The sequence below is a fragment of the Corythoichthys intestinalis genome, chromosome 20 (assembly GCF_030265065.1).
Source record: "Corythoichthys intestinalis isolate RoL2023-P3 chromosome 20, ASM3026506v1, whole genome shotgun sequence".
In the NCBI taxonomy this organism is placed as follows: domain Eukaryota; kingdom Metazoa; phylum Chordata; class Actinopteri; order Syngnathiformes; family Syngnathidae; genus Corythoichthys; species Corythoichthys intestinalis.
This window is the reverse complement of record NC_080414.1, coordinates 9,505,950-9,527,522: the sequence shown is the minus strand read 5'-3', so window position 1 is coordinate 9,527,522 and position 21,573 is coordinate 9,505,950. Positions and strand designations below refer to the sequence as shown.

The window sequence follows — 21,573 nt, the reverse complement described above, 5'->3', positions numbered from 1 at the left end:
ATGATCACAATGGGAGTATATCATAATCTCAGTGTGAAACATTAAAACTGTTCACACCAACCGGACACTTAGACTTCCATACTCTGCGTCAAATAGCTGAACAGGACAGGTTTAAAAAACAAAACAAAAAAACGAATTTAAAAAATGTTTCACTCGCATATTTTAAACAAATTACATCGCAATGAAAAATTTAGCGTCTAAAAAAGGGTCACGGATATCTACCTCACAACTATCGCTTACTTGTATTTTTTTTCATTACTGTCGCATTTTCCCCCAATATTTGAGATGATAAATAATCAATCCAAACAAAGAGAAATAGAAAAAGTATGCCATACTCTCAAAGTGAAAGTTTAAAACTGTTTACACCAACTTAGACTTCCATTCTCAGTGTCAAACAGCTGAACAGGAGAGGTTTGGAAAAAAAAAAATTTTTTTTTTTTTAAAGAATAGGACCCCCCACCCTCCAAGGTTCCCCCCTGTGTTAGTGGACAATTATTCACCGCGGGCCCCTCCACACTTTTGCAAGCCCCTCAAGACGATCATCCGGCGTGTTTACCGGGGGCCTCCAGACAACCAGCCAATGGGCTGGCGCAAATATATTAACACTTAAACACTATTTTACAGCTCAGCGCATCATCTTACCTTTCTGTTTGACCCTCGTATTGCCCAACCACACCCAATTTACCCCCGCAAACCGGGCCCATTAGAGACCTAGGTGTGGTCACTCCACCCCCAGTACCCCTTAAGTCGTGAGCTTTATATCGCAAACCATATCCTATCGTGAGGTACCCAGAGGTTCCCACCAGTGGTGTTACCAGGATGCCAGGGCATTAGTTTTATCTGGGGGGGGGGGGCAAAAAAAAAAAAAAAAAAAAAAGCTACAATGCTCAAGTAGGTCGAAATCCAGCGTAGGGCTACTGCATCTAAAAACGTGTTGTTTTCTCCTTGAGATAACTGTTGTTGTGATTTGGTCTAAACAAATAAAAGTTGATTCGATTTTATCTGACTTGGAACACATCCATAATTGAACAGTATGGACATGCAGGTGACAATGTTTTTTTAGGTAACCTATTGTGGTTCCTCGGTTTTATTATTATAGTTATTCTTTGTTCCGCAGCCCCTTTGAGCTCAATTTGACCCCCTTCGAATGCTTCAAAATGCACAAAAATCGGCAGGCAGGTCAAGAAAGGTGCAATCTTTGATATCGTGTCAAGACAAGTTCCAAATACACTATGTAGCGCCAACCACCCCCTCGCAGTCATTCTTTGTCCCGCCGACGCTTTGAGCCCTACTTTGACCCCCTCAGAATGCTTCAAAACTCACCTAACCCAACAGCCAGATGAACACTGGTGAAAACTTAAAATGTAAAAAAATATATTAAAATAAAATGTAAAAAATAGGGCTGTCAAACGGTTGAAATTTTTAATTGAGTTAATTAATTACAGCTTAAAAATTAATTAATCGTTATTAATCGCAATTCAAACCATCTATAAAATATGCCATATTTTTCTGTAAATTATTGTTGGAATGGAAAGATAAGACACAAGATGGATATATACTGTACATTCAACATATGGTACATAAGTACTGTATTTGTTTATTATAACAATAAATCAACAAGATGGTATTAACATTATTAACATTCTGTTAAAGCGATCCATGGATAGAAAGACTTGTAGTTGTTAAAAGATAAATGTTAGTACAAGTTATAGAAATTTTATATTAAAACCCCTCTTAATGTTTTTGTTTTAATAAAATTTGTAAAAAATTTCAATCAAAAAATAAACTAGTAGCCCGCCATTGTTGATGTCAATAATTACACAATGCTCATGGGTGCTGAATCCCATAAAATCAGTCGCACCCAAGCGCCAGAAGAGGGCGACAAAACTCCAAAAAATAAGTAACAAATTGGCATTGCACTGTACTGTCATTTTAATCTGTTTGAACGTGCATATGCGTTAATTGCGTCAAATATTTTAACGTGATTAATTTTAAAAATTATTTACCGCCCGTTAACGCGATAATTTTGACAGCCCTAGTAAAAAAATAAAAATATGCGTTTTTTTAATTTTTTTTTTTTTAGGTGAAAGAGGAGGTAACAACGCAAAGGTTAAAACACATCAGTATTATATGAATGGGATACCATATGCCGTGCCCGGACAGCCGTTAGTACTACATCCAGTTTTGTTTGGGTGGGCAGCGCGTGTCCGTGGGTGGGCTGCCCCCCGGTAACGCCCCTGGTTCCCATCCCTACTTCATAACGCACCACACATTTTCAATGGAAGACTGGTCTGTACTGCAGGAAGGTCTAATACTCACACAAGTACAAAGCCACGTTGTTGTAACCCGTGCAGAATGTGGTGTGACATTGTTTTGCAAAAACAAACAGGAATGGACATGAAAAAGATGTTGCTTGGACGGCAGCGTATGTTTGACTCATTTATCTACCAAGTGTACAGTACTAAAAAGCTCTTACAGCCACTCATGCCGCGTTTTTTTTTTTTTTGTTGCTTATCTTGCACAGTTGTTTTATGTCCCGGAATGCACGTCAGGGAAATTTCCTATCGATTTTATCAAAGGAAAGTTGAACAAATTGTGACATCGTCACAACACTTGGCTGAATAACGACGTCACGCAGTTATCTAAATTGCTAGCTCTTACGTCGGAAGTGCTTTGATAGCGCGCACGTGACGGGAAACGCATAAGCTTGTGCAATTTGAAGTTTGGTTATTTAACAACACAGTAAAGTGAGTGGGAAAGCTTTCATTATGATGTTTTTGTACTTTATGGTTAATTTTTTTGGGTAATTGTGTACTGATATTCCCTAGTAATTTTCAAAATAGTTTGTGGGTTTTCCTTGAATGAGCATCAGCATGAGTTTTTTTTTTTTCTTTTCTGTACTTATTTTTCGTAGTAATGTTCCTACATTTGCTATCTGTGAAAATGATCCACAAATGGCTCCCAAAATTCAAAATAAAAGTGACATTAAAATATTTATAAGGCAAAAGAATTTTCAAGACACTGCCTAAATGAATATTAATCATGTAAGAAATAACATTAAAAAAAAGAACATTTTAATAAATACTCATAAGTATATATATTATAAAAAGCCACCAAAATGAATGATTAAAAAACAATATTTTGAAAGAGCCCTCAAAATCAATAATAATTAAAGTAATAATAATAATCAATTTCTGAACCACTTATCCTCATATTGAACAAAACCATTTACAACAAAACATTTCACCCAAAATGAATCATAAAACAAAAATTCAACGATTTCAAAACAAAAAAGTCACAAAAACGAAAAAGAATACAAACCCCTCTAAATGAAGTAAGTCACCTGTCATGCATCATTTCCAGCTTTATTGCAAAGCAAACAGGAAGGACAAATATGACATTTTTTCAACACACTAATAGATGACATCATCCATTAATAAGGGCACAAACACAGCTTGTTTGGTCATTGCTTGCACACATTTTATCAATAAAACAGCACGGGAAAAGAATCCAGGTTTTAAAGGGAACCGCTGACTGAAAGACTTGTAGTTCCTGAAAAATAAATGTTCGTATAAGTTATAATAATTTGATATTAAAACCTCTCAATGTTTTACGTTGTTATAAAATTTGAAAAATTTGTTTAACTATCAGGTAGCCATAGTTGTTGACGAAGCAATGCACTCTGGGTGGTGACGTCACTGAGCGGGACAGCACTGTCAATATTTCACAAAACGAGCAGCAAAAGCAATTAAATGAAGGTCTCCAGCAGGATTCCAACCCGCGTTTCCTGTGTGACAGATGTGCGCGTAAACCACAGGGCTATACTTCTGTGTGTTGTTAGAGTCATGATTTTCCTTGTAACGCAAGCCCACATGTGTTGTCTGTCTGTGCTGTAAAACCTGAAAGGGAAACGGAACTGAAAAAAAAGTGCGGCTGGCTTGACCACGGATTAAAAAACGTATTAAAAAACATGGCTCACTTCAGATAGCGAGCAGACAACAATAACATAACACACAGAGGCAGACAAACGAAAAAAACAAGGCAATAATGCAAAAAAACAACAAAGGGATATACAAACTGTCAAATGGCAGCAAATCAATATCTCGGCAAGCCGCCTAGGATCGGTTTAAATACACTGCTGATGATCTGAAGTGGATGCAAGTACGACGTTGGGAACTCATCCCACATCTCTGTAACAGAACAACCTGACCTGCAGCAGAATGTGACAAAATCATGCCAGTCATCGTATTAGCTTCGCTTGCTAGCTAGCACAGCTATTCTCCCAATCCATGCCAGTCACGTCATCACTCAAGCGTGCATTGCGCGCGTAAAACATGGCGCACTCCGTAGATCAAAACATGTACTAAATATTACAGATTTTTAAACCAATGGCAATAATATATGTGTTTGTAATAACATATTTTGGTAAAAGAGAACAATTGTAGCTTATTCGAGCCTACAAGTCTTAAGTCCAAGGATCCCTTTAAAATAAGACATAAAGCGATACAATATTCTACTTGCAATCATCGACGTAAGACTGAAGCGTTGCCTATGTAAAACAAATGGTGAGTTAGTGCCTGCACTAAAGCGCTTTGGTCAAAGGATAAAAATGAAAAGGCACGGCAGCCATTTTGGCCGTAGATAGGTCACGCTTCATCCTCCGAGCGCTCGTCCCCTCTCAGCCTGGCCCGCTCCCGATGTCTCTGGATGGCCCGCCAGATCCGACACAGCACCCCGCCCCTGATGCGGTGACGAGGCGGAGCTTATGGACGGAAATGGAGCGTCTAAAATTCAATTTTCACAACAATACCTGAGGCGGAGACAACGCAGGTCGTCTTTGGTGACGTCGTTCAGGACGTCGGTCAGCGTGTACTCTTCCACTGCAAACTAGATACACGGTAGTGATTACAAATTTAAACTAGTTTGACTTGATTTGAGGAGATTTACCTTATCGATAGTGTCCGGGTCGGCCCCCTGCTCTTTCAGCCAATCGCTGAGCTGCTTATCAGGCTCGTGGTCGGCCGGAATGTGGAAAATGGACGGCGGAGAAACGTCTGAAGAAAAAGAAATTTAAAACCCTCTTAAGTTCAAGTGCGTTTTTTTTCCTGTCTTTTTCACTACCTGGAGGCCTGTGGCGGACCCGGACTAGGTCTAGGTCTTGGGTTCGCTGCTGCAGTGTGGCCTTCAGGACCTGCTGGTACTCACGCTCTTTATGCAGAAGTTCCTCCAGCAGCCTGCCGGGGGCGACAAAGTGTCGAGTCAGGAATTCAGGTAGGCGTCATCTCAGGTGATGTTAAGATGTTTTGTAGATCTGGTGTGACGGTGACGTCTTTCAGCCATGTGTGTGTGTTGTGAAGATTCTCAGGTTTTACGCAAGTCAAGTAGTTAAAGTGTAGTTAAGTGACGCACCATGTTCTCAAAAGTGTCAGTGTTACAAATATGCAATAACAAATTTTTCATTGTTAAATATTATGTACATATAAATGTATAGAAAAATAAATCAATAGTTTGTTTCTTGTAAGATCAGGCTTGGAAAAAATACCTCTATTCTATAAGGGAACCTTGGACTTAAAGACTCGTGGGCTATGATAAGCTACAATTGTTGTCTTTTACTAAAATATGTTATTGGAAACACATAAAATATTGCTGTTGATTTAAAAATCTATAATATTTAGTACATGATTTGACCTACGGAGGGCGACGTGTTTTATGGACGCTCGGGGTGATGACGTGGTTTGTCACTAACTAGACCAGTACTTCTCAAACAGTGGGGCGGGCCCCCCCAGGGGGGCGCAGAGCGATGCTGGGGGTGGTACATGAGACCTTGGGGAACATACTTTTTTGTCGTACTAGAGAAAGTGTAATTGCACATCCACTCAGTGGGCGGCAGTGCCACTCATTTTCAGCGTGTGTGCAGTACTTTTGAACCAAACAAGAGCACACAGCAAAGAGAACTGAAGATATGAAAAGCTAAGACAAGGAAATATGACGAAGCATATGTAGCATTTAGCTTTTGGCTGTCTTTTAGTACAGTGAAAGACAAGGAAAGACCAGTCCGTCTACTTTGTCTAAAAATGTTTGCAGCGGACAGCAGGAATTATTTTTTTCAGCGAGTGCCAAATATTGCCAGCAATCCTCCCGCTTTGTCAGTGTTACATCAGTAAACCAGCGAGCACGGTTAGCATCATATAAGGTGGCATACCAAGTTGCTCAGTCCAAAATAACCCCACACCATAGCAAGGGAGCTGATACTGTCAGCAGCAAAAATAAAAACTGTCCCTCTGCCCACTGCCATGTAGTTTTTGTTCTATTTTTTGTTTTTTCGGTCTAATTGTTTAACATATTGTCTTCATGCTTGATGTTGCTAATCAATTTGAATCTATTATTATTATTTATTGATTTAATTAAACGGTCAAAAAAATGTATCCAGTGTATTTTTACAGAATGATGTTTTTTTTTTCGTATTTTTTTTTTACATTTTATTGTAAGTTGATCTATATTACTTTTCTCTTTAATATTAAAATAACACAATGTTATGCAGAGTTGTACTTATAATAATAAAAATTTTATATACAAATGATACTATAGTATATTTTCAGTGGTGGCAGAGAGTTGGGGGGGCGCGGAACGTTTACGTCTTCCTGGGGGGGGGGCGTAATAGAAAATAATTGAGAAGCACTGCACTAGACGAACACTAGCGGTCTTTTGCAATTCCTTCTAGGCGGCGAGACGTCCAACACATGCACTTATCGGTTAAAAGCAGCGAGTACTTACTATTTGTGTTTTTATTAAGTATTTTATTTGCTTTTCATTGCCTCAAAATACTTTTTGCATGTGTTTCCCTCTCATACTTTGAAGCATTGTGTTTTCTTGTGGTAGCTTTAAAGCAGATTGTTGATCTTTTGACCACATTAGTCACGTAGCGTATTTAAACCACCCTTATTTGATATTACTATGTTTTTCAGTTTGTTCTGTCTGTATACATGTAAACAAAAAAGCTGAAGCGCATGGTAGTGTGTTTGGGTGTCAAATTCACCTCTTGTAGAACATTTTGCCGGTGTAGCACATTTTGGCAGAACATTTTTTTCCTACGCTCATCTCGTCTCATCCTGTCTTTCCTGTTCATTTTGCATTTGCTGCTCGTTTTGTGAAATATCAACAGTGCTGTCATGCTCATTAAGTCATTCACTCCCAACCATTTTCACCAGAGCAAGGCCCTTCGCTCCCGGCCGTTTTACTGGATTTTGACTGATTTTGCAAGGCCCACAGAAAATTCTGTTCTATTGCTGTATAAACATGGAACCCACCAAAAGAAAGATTACTCTCTTCTTTCAGCAGGAAAAAAAGTAAGTTCATATCTTTTTCCATTCTTTAGAAATCAGCATTAGAAAATAGCTTAGTTTGAGCAATTTTCCAATTTCTGATGAAAAAAACGGAGAAATTGAGCTTTTTGTGAAAGCATACATTTCAAACATAACTTTTGACTTATACACAGCTATTTTTGCTTTTGTTACATCCCAAACATTTGAATAATATTTTCCTTTTACAAAATAACATAAACAACAAGACAAATGGAGCTTTTGATCTCAAAGTAACAATTTATTTACACATAACTAAACTATTGAACTGTTGAACTATGTGCGCACATAACAACGGGGAAGGCTCTCGGCTGCTTCCGTGGCTAATCTGATGAGTCCGGATCAAGATCGTTCTCACTTTTTTCATCATATTCATCGTTGGTTTCAACTTCGGGCTAAGGAGTAACGCAACGTGAGCTCCGCAGAACGCGTGTGGAACCTGACGCTGTTGTGGATGTCACCGTCTGTCTCATCAAGATAGATTTTTTTGTATCCTTCTTTGACGATGGTTTCGTTTTCTTTTCAAAACACTCCTCCAATGTTGTTTGCCTTTTTACCCCCGATCATTCTCCACATTTTTCTCAAATTCTCATGCGTCTTCAAAAGATCCATCCAACGTCCGTTTCCTGACTTTTTTTTCACTTCCTTTCTTGGCCCGAAATGAGTTCTTACCAAATGCGCTACTGACCTCCAGTGGCCAGTTTTATTGCTTTAAAATGGGTTTTGAGCTTTGTGCATTATATTTTAGATAGATCAGAACCTATAGATGCCTTTTGTCAAAAAAAAATGCAAAAGACGTATAAATACATTTTTGGGACACTAAAGCAATTAAAAATAGAACGTATTTATACGTTTTTGGGAGCAAATGAGTTAATGTTCCTCTCCGGTTCAAATTGAAAGGGTTGAACAGATGACATGTTCATATCGCTAGAGTCATACTCTGGAAGCCAGGCAGCGCAACCATGTGACGTCACCGCCCTGCGACGTCAACAACAATGGCGACCTACTAGTTAAACTAATTTTACAATTTGTATAAAAATGAAAACCTCAAGAAGTGTTTCAATATCAAATTACTTTAACTCATAATAACATTTATCTTTTAAGAACTAAGAGTCCTTCTATCCGTGGATCCCTTTAACACACAAAAAAATGCAAGTTAAACATTTTTAAAAATATCCTCTAAAAACGATCCAATTTCTTGCATTATTATCATTTTCATTAACATAAATGAATGAAAATCTTTCAAAAGTATGCTTTTCTGTAATATTTTGCAATATTATTTTTATTAGTCTAAAAAATTATGTTTATTTAAATAAAGGTCCGTACCCTCTGAAAAAATGTAGGATTTCACTACCTGAATAGATCATACCTCCCAGTCTCCTGCTTAAGACGTCCCAGCTGCGCCCCCATCTGGTGGTGGTGCGAGCGCGGGTGGTCGTGGGCGTGCGACTGATGCGGTGCGGCGCCGGCCGAGTGCAGCGCGGAGTCCGCGGCCGTCCCGGGTTCATCGGTAGTCGTTGCCAAGACGGGACCGAAATCTGTCTCCTCCTCGTCTACCTCGTCGTCCTTCTCGCCTCCTTCGCATTCTGACGCTGGCCCGAAATGCGTCTGCAGCTCTGCGGGTGGAAGAATTTTGTTGCAATTCTCCACATGTCCAGCAGAGGCCAGCAGAAGCAACTCCAACCTGGGATGAGGATGGTGATAGCGGCCTGCACTGCTCTACGGATGATATTGTCCATGGCGAACATCCAGTGGGGTTTGATGTGATGATTCCTTAGGACCTTGTTCACCTGACACAAGAAAACATTCACCAGACTTGCGTTCAGCGTCGCAAAAAAACGTCGGACCCACCGAGTCCTGGAAGCCAAAGAGAACCAGCTGAATTTGGTTGATAGATGTTGAGTCAAAGTCTAGATCCAGTTTGAGCTTGGAGATGGTGGCCGCCATGACCCGCCTTTCCGGGGAATGGATAAAATCTCGCAAAATGCAGATAATCTGCTTAATGTGCTCCACTGACAGCTGAATCTCCTCGCTGCCCTGAAATTTCAGCAAAAAGAAGAAAGAAAATGAGGAACGCAAAAATTGAGCAGTTTTGATGTCAAAATTTGATTTATGTAGATCAGAGGAAGGAACTTGATCATGTCCAAGTCATATTTACACATGCACACCTGGATGTAGTTCTCCTTCAAGTTGGAGATGACCTTCTCTTGGTCCTCATTGAGGACCTTGAATAAAATGGCTCGCCTCTCGCTATCCTTCTTGAGAAGAAACAGGCCGCCGTCCCTGTCTTCAGGTGAGGGAGGGGCGCCGCTGCGGTCCTCCGACACCGAACCTTCGTCTGGAACGCTAACGCAAACAAGCGCGGTCACTTCTGTCTGTTTTTTTATGACGTTTGCAGATGCAAGCCTCTCCTGGCTACTGTGTGTGCCTAGGCAGTCAAGTTTTTAATGATCAGCAGCAGCTTGTAAAGTTATCAGGATTCATTATATCAGGGCTGTAAAAGGAGGTGGTGCATGCTGGGAGCACAATAAGGCCACCTGCCACCCAAAAACATAGCATTTGTTCACATCTTTGTAAAATTAAGAGTAGGTGCGGCGGTTAGCGGAGGTCAGTGAGCCTTATCAGTTAATCCGCATTTATCACAGGGCGGGTAAGTGGGAGTAGCACCTCAAGTAGTTGGAGTTTGGTGGTTTAAGCAGGTTCTCCGAGCCAGAGCTTTTCTTTTTGTGGAAGAAAACGTCATGTTTGGAGTCGCAATCGGGACTCATGGAGCCGTGTTCGCTACTGCTGCTCCCGGTCGCCTCGCACTGCAGTTGCACCGGTAGTGAAACGTGAATATAGTCTGGGGAAAAAAATCGTGGTTATAATTAGAGATGTCCCAATCGATCGGCATCCCGATTTGATCGGGTCCGATCACGTCATTTTCAAAGTATCGGAATCGGCAAAAAAAATATCGGCCATGCCTTTTTTATTTATTTATTTATTTATTTAATTAAATCGTTTTCTAACTGTATTTATCGTTACAGACATAATATGTTACACTTATCCAGAGTCTTTAGTTTAGGCTTAAGGTAGGGTTATCAAATTTATCCCAATAACGGCGGTAATTAATTTTTAAAAAAATGTATGACGTTAAAATATTTAACGCAATTAATGCATGCGCTGCACGACCCACTCACGCATTGTCGTGCTCCATCTGTAATGGCGCTGTTTTGCCTATATAGAGAGCTAAAAGGCAGCGTAAAATGAGTAGAGTGAATTTTGGCAGCCTTTGGAGCCTTATTTTCAATGGCTAAAGTCTTACAATCCCTCTCCCTACGATTAGAAATATCATGGAAAGCAATGTGGGGAAGCAAGGTAGCAATTGATCTTTTACTTAACACGTTAAGTTATATCCCATCACAGAGAAGATCTATGAATTGGTAGCACTACGCAGTCATGGTTCCACTTGTCATGGTTCCACTTTCCATCATGCATTTGGGCATGGCCTTCAGTATCATTTACTGAAAGCTCAACAAATACACTAGATGGCCATATTTAGTCACAATATACAAAGTCACAAGTCTTTCTATCCGTGGATCCCTCTCACAGAAAGAACATTAATAATGTAAATGCCATCCTGAGGATTTATTGTCATAATAAACAAATACAGTACTTATGTACTATATGTTGAATGTATATATTCGTCCGAGTTTTATTCATTTTTTTCTTAATGCATAGCCAAAATGTATATGATCGGGAAAAATTATCGGGAATGATTGGAATTGAATCTGGAGCAAAAAAAGCAATCGGATCGGGAAATATCGGGATCGCCAGATACTCAAAGTAAAACGATCGGATCGGGAGCATAAAAACATGATCGGAACAACCCTAGTTATAAACGCATCTCAAACTTTTTGGAGCATTTCATTCAGTGATTGTTGGCGTATCTAAAGTCGAATGCTGCACCTGATGGCTTGAAGGCGATCTTGCTCTTCTTGCCTTTGGTGTGGTGTCGCACAAACGTGTCCTTCAGAAGGTCAGAAGCCAGGGCTCGCTTGTGAGGGTCAGGCTCGAAGCAGCGTAGGATAAACGACTTGGCCTCCAGGGACAAAGACTCAGGGATCTCCGGGTGGATTTTAAACATGCCCACCTGTGTCGTACGTTTAATCTCAAAGCAATTCATATGTCAAGGCCCCAATGTAGGCCCGAGGAGATGAAACTTGTCACCCACCTTAAACATGGCAGCCTGCGGCTCTCCCAGCTCGTGGAAGGGAGGTTTCCCTGTCGCCATTTCTATAATGGTACATCCTAGGGACCAGATGTCTGCCGGGGCTCCGTACCCCCTAGGACCCTTATCAATGATTTCCGGAGCCATGTACTGCAGAGTGCCTGCATAAAGACATCGACTGGTTCACCTGGAAAATCAGCTTTGTTGATTTGTGAAATATTTTGTCTTAAGTAGATGTGGAATTCGCCCTACATAGTGACATTAACAGTTGAGAGACAACGGGGGGCAATAAAAGCAAGCAGGAGATAACACACACACACACGGATACAGCTACTAATGAAAGATAAACAGCATTCTGCCTGTGCTTGATTAGCTAATCGAATTGCACACAGCTCTCTGAACAATGGAGAAGGCCAGATGGTCCATCAATGTTTGTGCATGCGCATACTCTAGCATGCTAACTTAAAGTGTTGCATTAGATAGCAACTAAGAACATTTTGTCTGTCTTTAACTTCATGAACCCAGTTTCAGTTTCTGCCCTTGAACTCTGAGCTGATAAAATTTAATGAGGTGAGAGCACATTACCTGTGAAGGTCTCCGTGCAGGGGTTGACTCCTGCTAGCCGTTTGGAGGTGCCAAAGTCTGAAATCTTCAGAACACCACTATAGGTATTGACCAGAACGTTGTCACCCTGGAAAAGAAATTCATGGAGTTAGTAAAGATGCCAGGTTGCCAGTTGACTTGTCTTTGTCAGACCTTAATATCCCTGTGGACGATCTGGTTCTCGTGCAGGTAACGCAGGCCCTCCAGGATCTGTCGGGTGTAGAAAATGATAGTGGCTTCCTTCAAGGGACCCCACTTGGAGCGCAGCAATGCCGACAAGCTCCCTAAAGGAGGGATGAGAGGACAAAGTAAATGCCGTGATCCGAGAATTGAATCCACCACTCACCTCCAGGGACTTGCTCCATGAAGATCTTGATGTATCCATTCTCTGATACGGAGCCCAAATACTGCACAATGTTCCTGTGCTTGAGGTACTTGTGCAGAGCGATCTCCTCGTGAAGAGGCTGCGAGTACCTGATCGACAAAAATGTGTCAAATTATGATCGGAAAGAAAATGTTTTAACTTGGGGTATCAACCACCTGCTGTCTCTTTCTGGGATCTCCTTGATTGCAATTCGGACTTGGTTGCTAACGTCCCTACCGGCATATACCACTCCGTATGTGCCTCGTCCCAGGACCACCCGGTCTCCTGTTTCATCTGTGTCATACTCGTACTGCAGCAAAGAAAACGTTGTCACATTGAAGTACATGGGGATCTTAGTAGCTTATATTGAAGGTGCTAGCGTACCTCAAGGGTGTCTCCGTCTCCTTCACCTTCCAACTCCACGGAATTGCCTGTTCCGTCAGATATCATCTCCTTCACCATGGAGCAGAATCTAAGTGAATGTCCATTTCACATGTTAAAACGCAATCTCACAAAGGCTCAAAATTGAGTTACCTTTCCTTACCGAGCACACTGTTCCTCGGTGGAGAAGTAAATCTGGAAGTCATCAGAGTTGTCGTGGACGTAGAGGAAGCAGCAACGCTCGTCAAACTTGCTAATGCTGTAGACGGAAAAAGTTTTGCAGGATGTACATCAGGAGTCAGCCATCCCAAAAACATACCTGATGCCTTTGATGGACATGGCGGTGAAGTTCCACTCGTGAATGCCTTTCTGCAATACACAAACACAACGGTTTGTCACCAAGGTGAATGAGGGACATTACATTTTCAGTGATGAAATGGTGCCACATACCGTTTCTGCAGGAGAGACATGCCAAATGGAGACGTTTTTCTCTTCGGCCTCGTTGTTGATGGACACATACGAGGGCTGGTACACTTTAGTGGGCTCCAGAATCAGCACCTGTACGAAGAAATAACGCAAGGACATGATGGTGAAGAACTGAGGTATCGGATCCAGCTAGACGGGGGGTCTGTGTCCGTACAGGAAAGCGCAGTCGGTTGGTCGTTCCCTGTGTCGCCTCCACAATGATGTCCATCCAGAAAATGAGTCTGTCCCGCTGGGGGGAATGTTCCACCGACTGTTTCTTAAACCTCTGGATCAGCTTTAGGTTCTGCACCACTGAACGTAGGTACCTTTGGAGAAGGTCGCAATACAGCCTGTCAAGACTACCAGTTTGAGTTTTGAAAGGACTTTTCAGAGGACATTAGATCTTACCAGAGAGGCGGCTTGAGTTTGAAGAGCTTCTCAGCCGCCTGTGTGGCTTTTGGGATGTCATTAGCCAGCATGCTAACGGTGAAGAACTGGCCCACGTCCCAGTAGTTGTTCATTTTCTCCAGGGAACCTTTGCGCCCTAAAAGACTATTTAACCTAACACCTGAGGAATACAGATAGAGATGCTAGGGTGAGAAACTTTGTTGGCAGGTGTGTGTGTGTCAATTTTAGGATCCTCTCACCAATTTTCCTCAGTTCCATGGAGCTCTCAAATTGTTGGCCAGCGACTATGAGGAGAACAGTAAGGTTGATGCCTGAGTAGAGGGTAGGCTGTAGCTCAAAACCCTTCCTGTACCTGAAAAAGTTGTTCGGCTTTAAACTATCCATCATCTCACCGGGATCTACTGTATTAAGTCTCAAATTGTATTCCTACCACTGTATTGCGTTGTCTCTGTTCTTGGTGTCCTTGCAGTCAGAGTCCAGGAAGATGTCCTTGTAGATTCGTCCGCACAGGCAGAACATGTCAGGCGCTGGGTGCTCGCAGGACTGTAGGACGTGAAGCATCACTCGTAGAGCCTGCTCCCTGTCGTCGGGACTGTTTCTCCTGCAAACGATGGAATTTTGGTCTACTTGAAATATCAGCTTAAGTAGCATAACTGAGTGGATTTCTGCCTACGTTACCTGTTAAGTGCAAAGGCATAGTGGAACTGAATCATTGGCTGTGTTGCCAGGTCACAAGTTGGCAGCATCTCTAACGTCTGAACCAGTTTGACCATGGCATCATAGTCCTGTGGAACCGATTGAAGTAATGCCTAACTCACTTCTGATTGTACAAGAATGTTTGTTGAAGTACAAGCCCACCTGGATGTCCCTGTAGGAGAAGAGCAGGTTCATGACGATGTCCTGCGTAAGGACCTCTGTATTGTCAATGCGTAGCTTGATGCGGGAGAGTTCCTTTGCTAGCTCCTCGCCCTGATATTTTTCCCTGGCCTTCCGGATATCGTTAAGCAAGGTGTCCTTAAAAGAGGCACTGGAGATATCGGACACAAAAAGACTAGTTTACAAATAGAACCATCTAAGATATAAAGTGGAGTTTGCAAGCTTGAGATTCATTGTTTAAAGAACTGCAATGTTTTTGAGGGTCTCTTTTTGTGTCTGACCAGGATGTGACGTGGATGTCCTTCAGTAGGCTAGTGAAGCGGTCCATCAGGGGGACGCACAGAGGCCCCAGGAGGTTGTCCCAACTAGGTTGCATGTACTCGCTGGCTCTCCGCTGGGCGTCGCTTTCGCAGCAGGTGTACTCGTGGTTGGGGGTCACAATGTACGGGATAAAGTAATAGTTGCCACTGGATGCCTGGAGATTGACAAGTACAAGGCGTTAAAAAGTACTCAGTTACTTCTCACAAACTTTGTAGATGGTGTATATACAGTGAAACCCCACACATAGACACGAAAAAAAGAGGATGAAGAATTTGTTTTCAAATTCTGGAGTATTTTAATTGAAATGTTGAAGTTCCAATTGTTTGCTGTACTTAGAAAGACGGACAGGACATTAGTGTAATCAGTAGCCATGTTTACATGCTGACTTTTATTCATACCGATTCAAATCATTCCGAATGGAAATTTCACATCAGCTGTTTACATGTCACTTCATCTATTCCGATCCAGCGTTTACATGTGTCTGCCTTTATTCCGAAAGGACGTTTGACAACTGCCGTCTGACATGCGCAGATTAATCAAAACAAAGCGTCACGTTGCAAAACATGGAGATCGATCGTCAGATCAGCTGCTGTTTTAACTTTTTGAGTGGAAACAAAACTTCAGAATGATACGCCGTTCATTTAAAAAGTTGTGTGGGTGCGCTGTGCGTGTGCTTGGAAGCCATGTTGCAAGTGACGTTACTTACGTCACCAAGTGATGTCACCACGTCAGTACGGAGCATGCGCAGAAAGAACGCAACCAGACATCATTCCGCTTCCCTGTTTGCATGATATAATTTTACTTCTAATCGGTTTGGGAAAAGGAATATTCCACCCCTGTGAATCGGAATGAAATTCCATTCGGTTTGGGCCTGTTCATTCCGAATGAGGTGTTTATATGGAACACATTTATTCGGTTTGAACAAATATTCCGATTGTAATTGGAATATTTGGCTCCATGTAAACGTGGCAAGTGTTTGAAGACATTACGCCAACAATAGCAAGTGTTAGCACGAACAGAACCAAGTTATATATAGCCACCTCAAAACTGATAAACGGGTTAGCATATACACTCGCCGGCCACTTTGTTAGGTACACCTGTCCAACTGCTCGTTAACACTTAATTTCTAATCAGCCAATCACATGGCGGCAACTCAGTGCATTTAGGCATGTAGAAATTGTTTAAGACAATCTCCTGCAGTTCAAACCGAGCATCAGTATGGGGAAGGTGATTTGAGTGACTTTGAACGTGGCATGGTTGTTGGTGCCAGAAGGGCTGGTCTGAGTATTTCAGAAACTGCTGATCTTTTGGGATTTTCACGCACAACCATCTCTAGGGTTTACAGAGAATGGTCCGAAAAAGAAAAAATATCCAGTGAGCGGCAGTTCTGTGGGCGGAAATGCCTTGTTGATGCCAGAGGTCAGAGGAGAATGGCCAGACTGGTTCGAGCTGATAGAAAGGCAACAGTGACTCAAATAACCACCCGTTACAACCAAGGTAGGCAGAGGAGCATCTCTGAAAGCACAGTATGTCGAACTTTGAGGCAGACGGGCTACATCAGCACAAGACCACGCCGGGTGCCACTCCTTTCAGCTAAGAACAGGAAACTGAGGCTACAATTTGCACAAGCTCATCGAAAATTGGACAATAGAAGATTGGAAAAACATTGCCTGGTCGGATGAGTCTCGATTTCTGCTACGACATTCGGATGGTAGGGTCAGAATTTTGCGTCGAATTATGCCACGAAGAATTGAGGCAGTTCTGAAGGCAAAAGGGGGTCCAACCTGTTACTAGCATGGTGTACCTAATAAAGTGGCCGGTGAGTGTATACCACAATTGCCATTGTGAATTCACGACTGATCCACCCAGATTTAGTTAGACTGTTAGATTACGTTTAGCTTTAATGCTGCCACTAGCTAACATTGTAGTTAGCACAACCTCTAGCATGCTTTGCTGCTTCACTGTACCTTACTTTATTGTGCAAGCCAGAGCCTCTGTATTCTGGAGGCAACTGGACCCAGGGGAAACCTAACCCTGCAGGACGAGATGCCTTCTCCACAAACACACAAACACCATTCTGACATTAAAATATTTTGCTCGGAAGAACAGCTGCCAATATTTCGCGGGGGTCTATTTCAGGACGGGTAGAAAGCATGTACACAATTATGACTCTGGAAATAGCACTAGAGTGCGCACGTGAGACACTTACTGTATTCTTCTGAGCAACCATATCCTGAAAACACAATGCAGACATTAGCGACGTTCAAGGATGAATGTTCTTAGCGCAAACTTAAAAAAACTGGAAAAAAAACAAGCACCTTGAGCGACTGGGCCGTGTCGGGGTCCGTATCGTGGTACAAGATGACGTTGTTAGCCATGTCGAAACTCTCCCGAACGCCCAGGTGGTAGAACAAGGACGGCTGGCGGAAGACGTCGCTCATGTCCACCACAGCAATGTCTGCCGACAGTTTGATTATTTTATTTTGTAGGTAAACCATTGTAAACATAACATACAAAGTCAAAACGCAAACAGTATAGCTAAGCTAATGAAGTAATACGTTCCATTTAATACACGCAGTAATTTTTGGGGTACGATGTACTTTAAAAAAGTAGTTTTTCATAGCCACTGTCGTTACTCAAATATTTGTGTGAAATGTTGTATTTTAGTCATTTTTAAAATTTGTATTTTCCTTTTTTTAGTTCTTAACTCACTGGCTGCTATTAGCCGCACTAGCTGTTCAATCCATTTTGGCAGGGAGAGTCAAATTGGACGTCAATGTCTAGCGCCATCAATGCCGCTGAAAAACCATTCACAGCCAGTCCTCCCAGTTTAAATGAATTGGACGTCTATCTTTTTCGTGCTGCAACGATGAATCAATTAACTCGAGTAATTCGATGAGGAAAAAAAACTTTGAATCCAATTTTGCTGCTTTGAGTATTCGTTTAATTAGAGTGGCGTTGTAATGGTTTGTTTTAAAAGTGTTTGCATTTAGTTTTATTGATTTGGGTGGATACACTGCCTTCTAGTGGCAACCGTAAATATGGGACAACTGATTTAACATGGCTGAATCCATCTGCTCCCTGTTAAGACCAACATAAGGTAGGTTTCTGTTTGAACTAATATATTTTTTATGCATTCGTAATTTAGTTTATAGGCATATTTAGCCATTTTTTGGGGGGGGGGGTATTTGTTTGAATGATTTTTTCAGAGCATTGTAAAAGAAACATTAGCATTTCATAGCATTTAAGCTAGCGGACTTTTGCTATGCATTTAGCCAACGGTTCTTTTGTTGTATTTAGATGCTCATTTATTTATTTTTCATACCATTTAAAGCTGAGCTCAGGTATTTAAATGTATTTTTAAATGAAAGTGCAATTCGTCATAGTTTGAAGAAGCACTCAGGAATTTTATTTTGTATTCGCATGTAATGCTCTTTTGAAAGTGCAGTCTTAGCAAGCCTTTGTCTTACACCTCCTAAAATTTATTTTGCAGCACATTAAATGTTCCTAATCCGATTACTCGATTATGAATTTAGTTGATAGATTAATCAACTACTAAAGTATTCGATAGCTGCAGCCCTAATCGTTTTCAATGGCAAGCAATGAGTTAATGAAATGTTTTCATATAGATATTTTTAAAATTTATTTCCATTATTTTTTCTTACGATTGTATTTCTGGTTTCTCATGCTGCGCGGAAACAATCATTTTGTAAAAATCCTCTATATTCCAGGACTGATTACTAGAGATGCCGATCGATCGGGTCCGATCACATCATTTTCAAAGTATCGGAATCAGCAAAAAATATCCGACATGCCTTTTTTAATATATATATATTTTTTTTTTAATTTAATCGTTTTCTAATTGTATTTAACGTTACAGACATAATATGTTACACTCATCCAGAGTCTTTGTTTAGGCTTAAGGTAGGGTTATCAAATTTTTCCCGTTAACGGCGGTAATTAATTTTAACGCATTTAACGCATGCGCTGGACAATCCATTCACGCATTGTTGAGTTCAATCTGTAATGGCGCCGTATTACCTATATATAGAGCTAAAAGGCAGCGTAAAATGAGTAGAGTGAATTTTGGCAGCCTTTGCAGCATTTTTTTAATTGGCTAAAGCCTTACAATCCCTCTCCCTGCGATTAGAAATATCGTGGGAAGCAATGTTTAGAAGAAAGGTAGTAATTGATCTTTTTCTTAACACCTTATGTTACTTCCCAACGCAGAGAAGATATATCAATTGGTACCACTACGCACAGTCCTGGGTGCACTTCCCATCATGCATTTGGGCACAACAGTTAAATGGCTACAGTATCATTTACTGAAAGCTCAACAAATACACTAGATGGCAATATTTAGTCACAATATACAAAGTCACATTTATCCTTTAAGAATTACAAGTCTTTCTATCTGTGGATCCCTCTCACAGAAAGAATGTTAATAATGTAAATGCCATCTTGAGGATTTATTGTCATGATAAACAAATACAGTACTACTGTATGTTGAATGTATATATTCGTCCGAGTTTTATTCATTTTTTTCTTAATGCATTGCCAAAATGTATATGATCGGGAAAAATTATCGGGAATCATTGGAATTGAATCGGGAGCAAAAAAAAAGCAATCGGATCGGGAAATATCGGGATCGGCAGATACTCAAACTAAAACGATCGGGATCAGCTCGGGAGCAAAAAAACATGATCGGAACAGCCCTACTGATTACTATAAAACGGATTGGACGTCAATGACCGTCAATGGCATTCTATGAGTTTATTTATGAAAAGACACTAAAGCTACTATAGAACAGTTGCAAGGTTGTTGATCAGTTTCCTAATAGTTTCAGTGTTATTAGTGGTAATATGTCAAAGTTACTATGTGGTCAATGTAAAATCTTTTGATTTTGTAAGCAGATTTGGTTCGTCTGAAGTAAGCATTTGAAGCACAAAGTAGGCGCACTAACAGGATACCTGCATCGTAGAAGCTGTCAAGCACAGAGGTCTCCCCGAAATCTAGCCGTCCGAAGGTGACGGTGGTAAGCAGGGCGCTCTCGGCGTCGCACGCCCGCTGAAGACACTGCAGCGCCCCGGACTCCGGGCTGCTGGCCATCACCGCCTTCAGCCCGTCGTTGAGCACGTAGACCACCCGTAGAGAGCGCTGCTTGGCCGGCGGGCTGGGGCTGGACAGCTCGGCCCTCTCCCGGTCCCTCTCCGGCACGCACATGCCGACCGAGTGCTCCCCCGCCATGCAGTCCGCCGCCTGCGCGCTTTGGCCGGTTTCCATGTCGCCGGGCGGCCGCCTACCTCCTCAGCTTTCTCCGCCTCCTCGGACCTCCCGTCAAGAGCGCGAGCGCTTCTCGGTCCTCACCTGGTGCGCACCTGTGCTTTTGGCGAGGAGAGGCGCGCGGTTAAGGTATTCCCCGCGCATCTTCGCCTCATTAAGTCGCATCAACGACTCATTGACTCGCACCGAGGGGCCCGTTTACCCCCGGACCGGTTCCGACTAGATCTCGCAGCGAAGAGGCGCACGTGAGGAAGTGGTGCAAGTGAGTCAACACCCGCACGCACGCACAAAGATTTATGTGAGCTCTTTTATTCTCGATTTATGCGCAATTTGCGGAAAATCTGCTTTCATAGCTATTGAAGCCAAATGAAATGCATTGGACTTTTTTTTTTTTTCTTTCGATGAGGAACTCATTCACTGCCATTGACGACCAAATACGTCCAATTCATTTGATCTTAAAATTCTCCTCTACCATAGCAATTGAAGCCAAATGACTGTTTTTTTTTTTTTTTTTTTTTTTTTTTAACCCGAAAGTCTCTTACGATTAGGAACTCATTCACTGCAATTGATGGCCAAATACGTCCAATTCATTTGATCTTAAGAGTAAAAGCAACACTAGGTAACTTTTCAACAGAGGCACTACAACAGCCGTGAACATTTTTTGCTGAGGATGGAACATTAACTCATTCACTCCCAGCCATTTTCACCGGAGCAAGGCCCTTCACTCCCGGCCGTTTTAGTGGATTTTGACTGATTTTGCAAGGCCCACAGAAATTCTGTTCTATTGCTATTTGACCCTATATTGCCAAATGTATCACATTTGATACACCTAAAATTTCATGATTTTGAGACTAATTCAGAATTTTAAAATTTCATTTTGAAAAAAAAAATGATGGATGCAAGTCAACACATGCATCTGCAGGTTCCATGAGAAAAACAAACAGGATTTAGCAAGTGTTATAGATATCTGAGTTCTTATTACACATATTCATTTTGACTTTTCTTTTTAAAAATAGGAAAAAAGGTTTAATTAGGATCTTATTTTTCAAATTTTGGGATTCTCTGATAATTGCTTCATATTGCTGGCATTAAAGGGATAAACATGGAACTCACCAAAAGAAAGACTCTTCTTTCAGCAGAAAAAAAGTAAGTTCATATCTTCTTCCATTCTTTTGAAATCAGCATTAGGAAGTAGCTTAGTAATGGTAAATGTTGAGCAATTTTCCCATTTCTGATGGAAAAAGAGAAAATGAGCTTTTTGTAAACGCATACATTTCAAACACAACTTTGACTTTAACACAGCT

General features: G+C 41.4%; 1 protein-coding gene across 2 annotated transcripts; it reads right to left on the bottom strand.

Moving 5' to 3' along the window:
* Nucleotides 1-3,346: 3,346 nt before the first annotated feature.
* Nucleotides 3,347-20,683, bottom strand: map3k15 (mitogen-activated protein kinase kinase kinase 15). Of its 2 annotated transcripts, none has more exons than XM_057824322.1 (29): nucleotides 19,957-20,683; nucleotides 17,305-17,444; nucleotides 17,196-17,219; nucleotides 14,947-15,140; nucleotides 14,648-14,816; nucleotides 14,468-14,574; nucleotides 14,220-14,390; nucleotides 14,029-14,141; nucleotides 13,790-13,949; nucleotides 13,557-13,707; nucleotides 13,367-13,474; nucleotides 13,236-13,285; nucleotides 13,080-13,175; nucleotides 12,920-13,007; nucleotides 12,712-12,845; nucleotides 12,518-12,645; nucleotides 12,325-12,455; nucleotides 12,154-12,259; nucleotides 11,572-11,729; nucleotides 11,307-11,490; nucleotides 10,026-10,200; nucleotides 9,527-9,704; nucleotides 9,210-9,395; nucleotides 9,043-9,148; nucleotides 8,728-8,974; nucleotides 5,119-5,234; nucleotides 4,948-5,054; nucleotides 4,811-4,887; nucleotides 3,347-4,740 (listed from the first exon to the last, which is right to left on the bottom strand). In XM_057824322.1, the coding sequence occupies exons 1-29, from the start codon at nucleotides 20,267-20,269 to the stop codon at nucleotides 4,647-4,649; spliced, it is 4,011 nt and encodes a 1,336-aa protein (XP_057680305.1). In that variant the 5' UTR covers nucleotides 20,270-20,683; the 3' UTR covers nucleotides 3,347-4,646. The 2 variants fall into 2 exon arrangements, with proteins under 2 accessions (XP_057680305.1, XP_057680306.1); XM_057824323.1 differs by having other exon boundaries at nucleotides 5,122-5,234.
* Nucleotides 20,684-21,573: the final 890 nt, after the last annotated feature.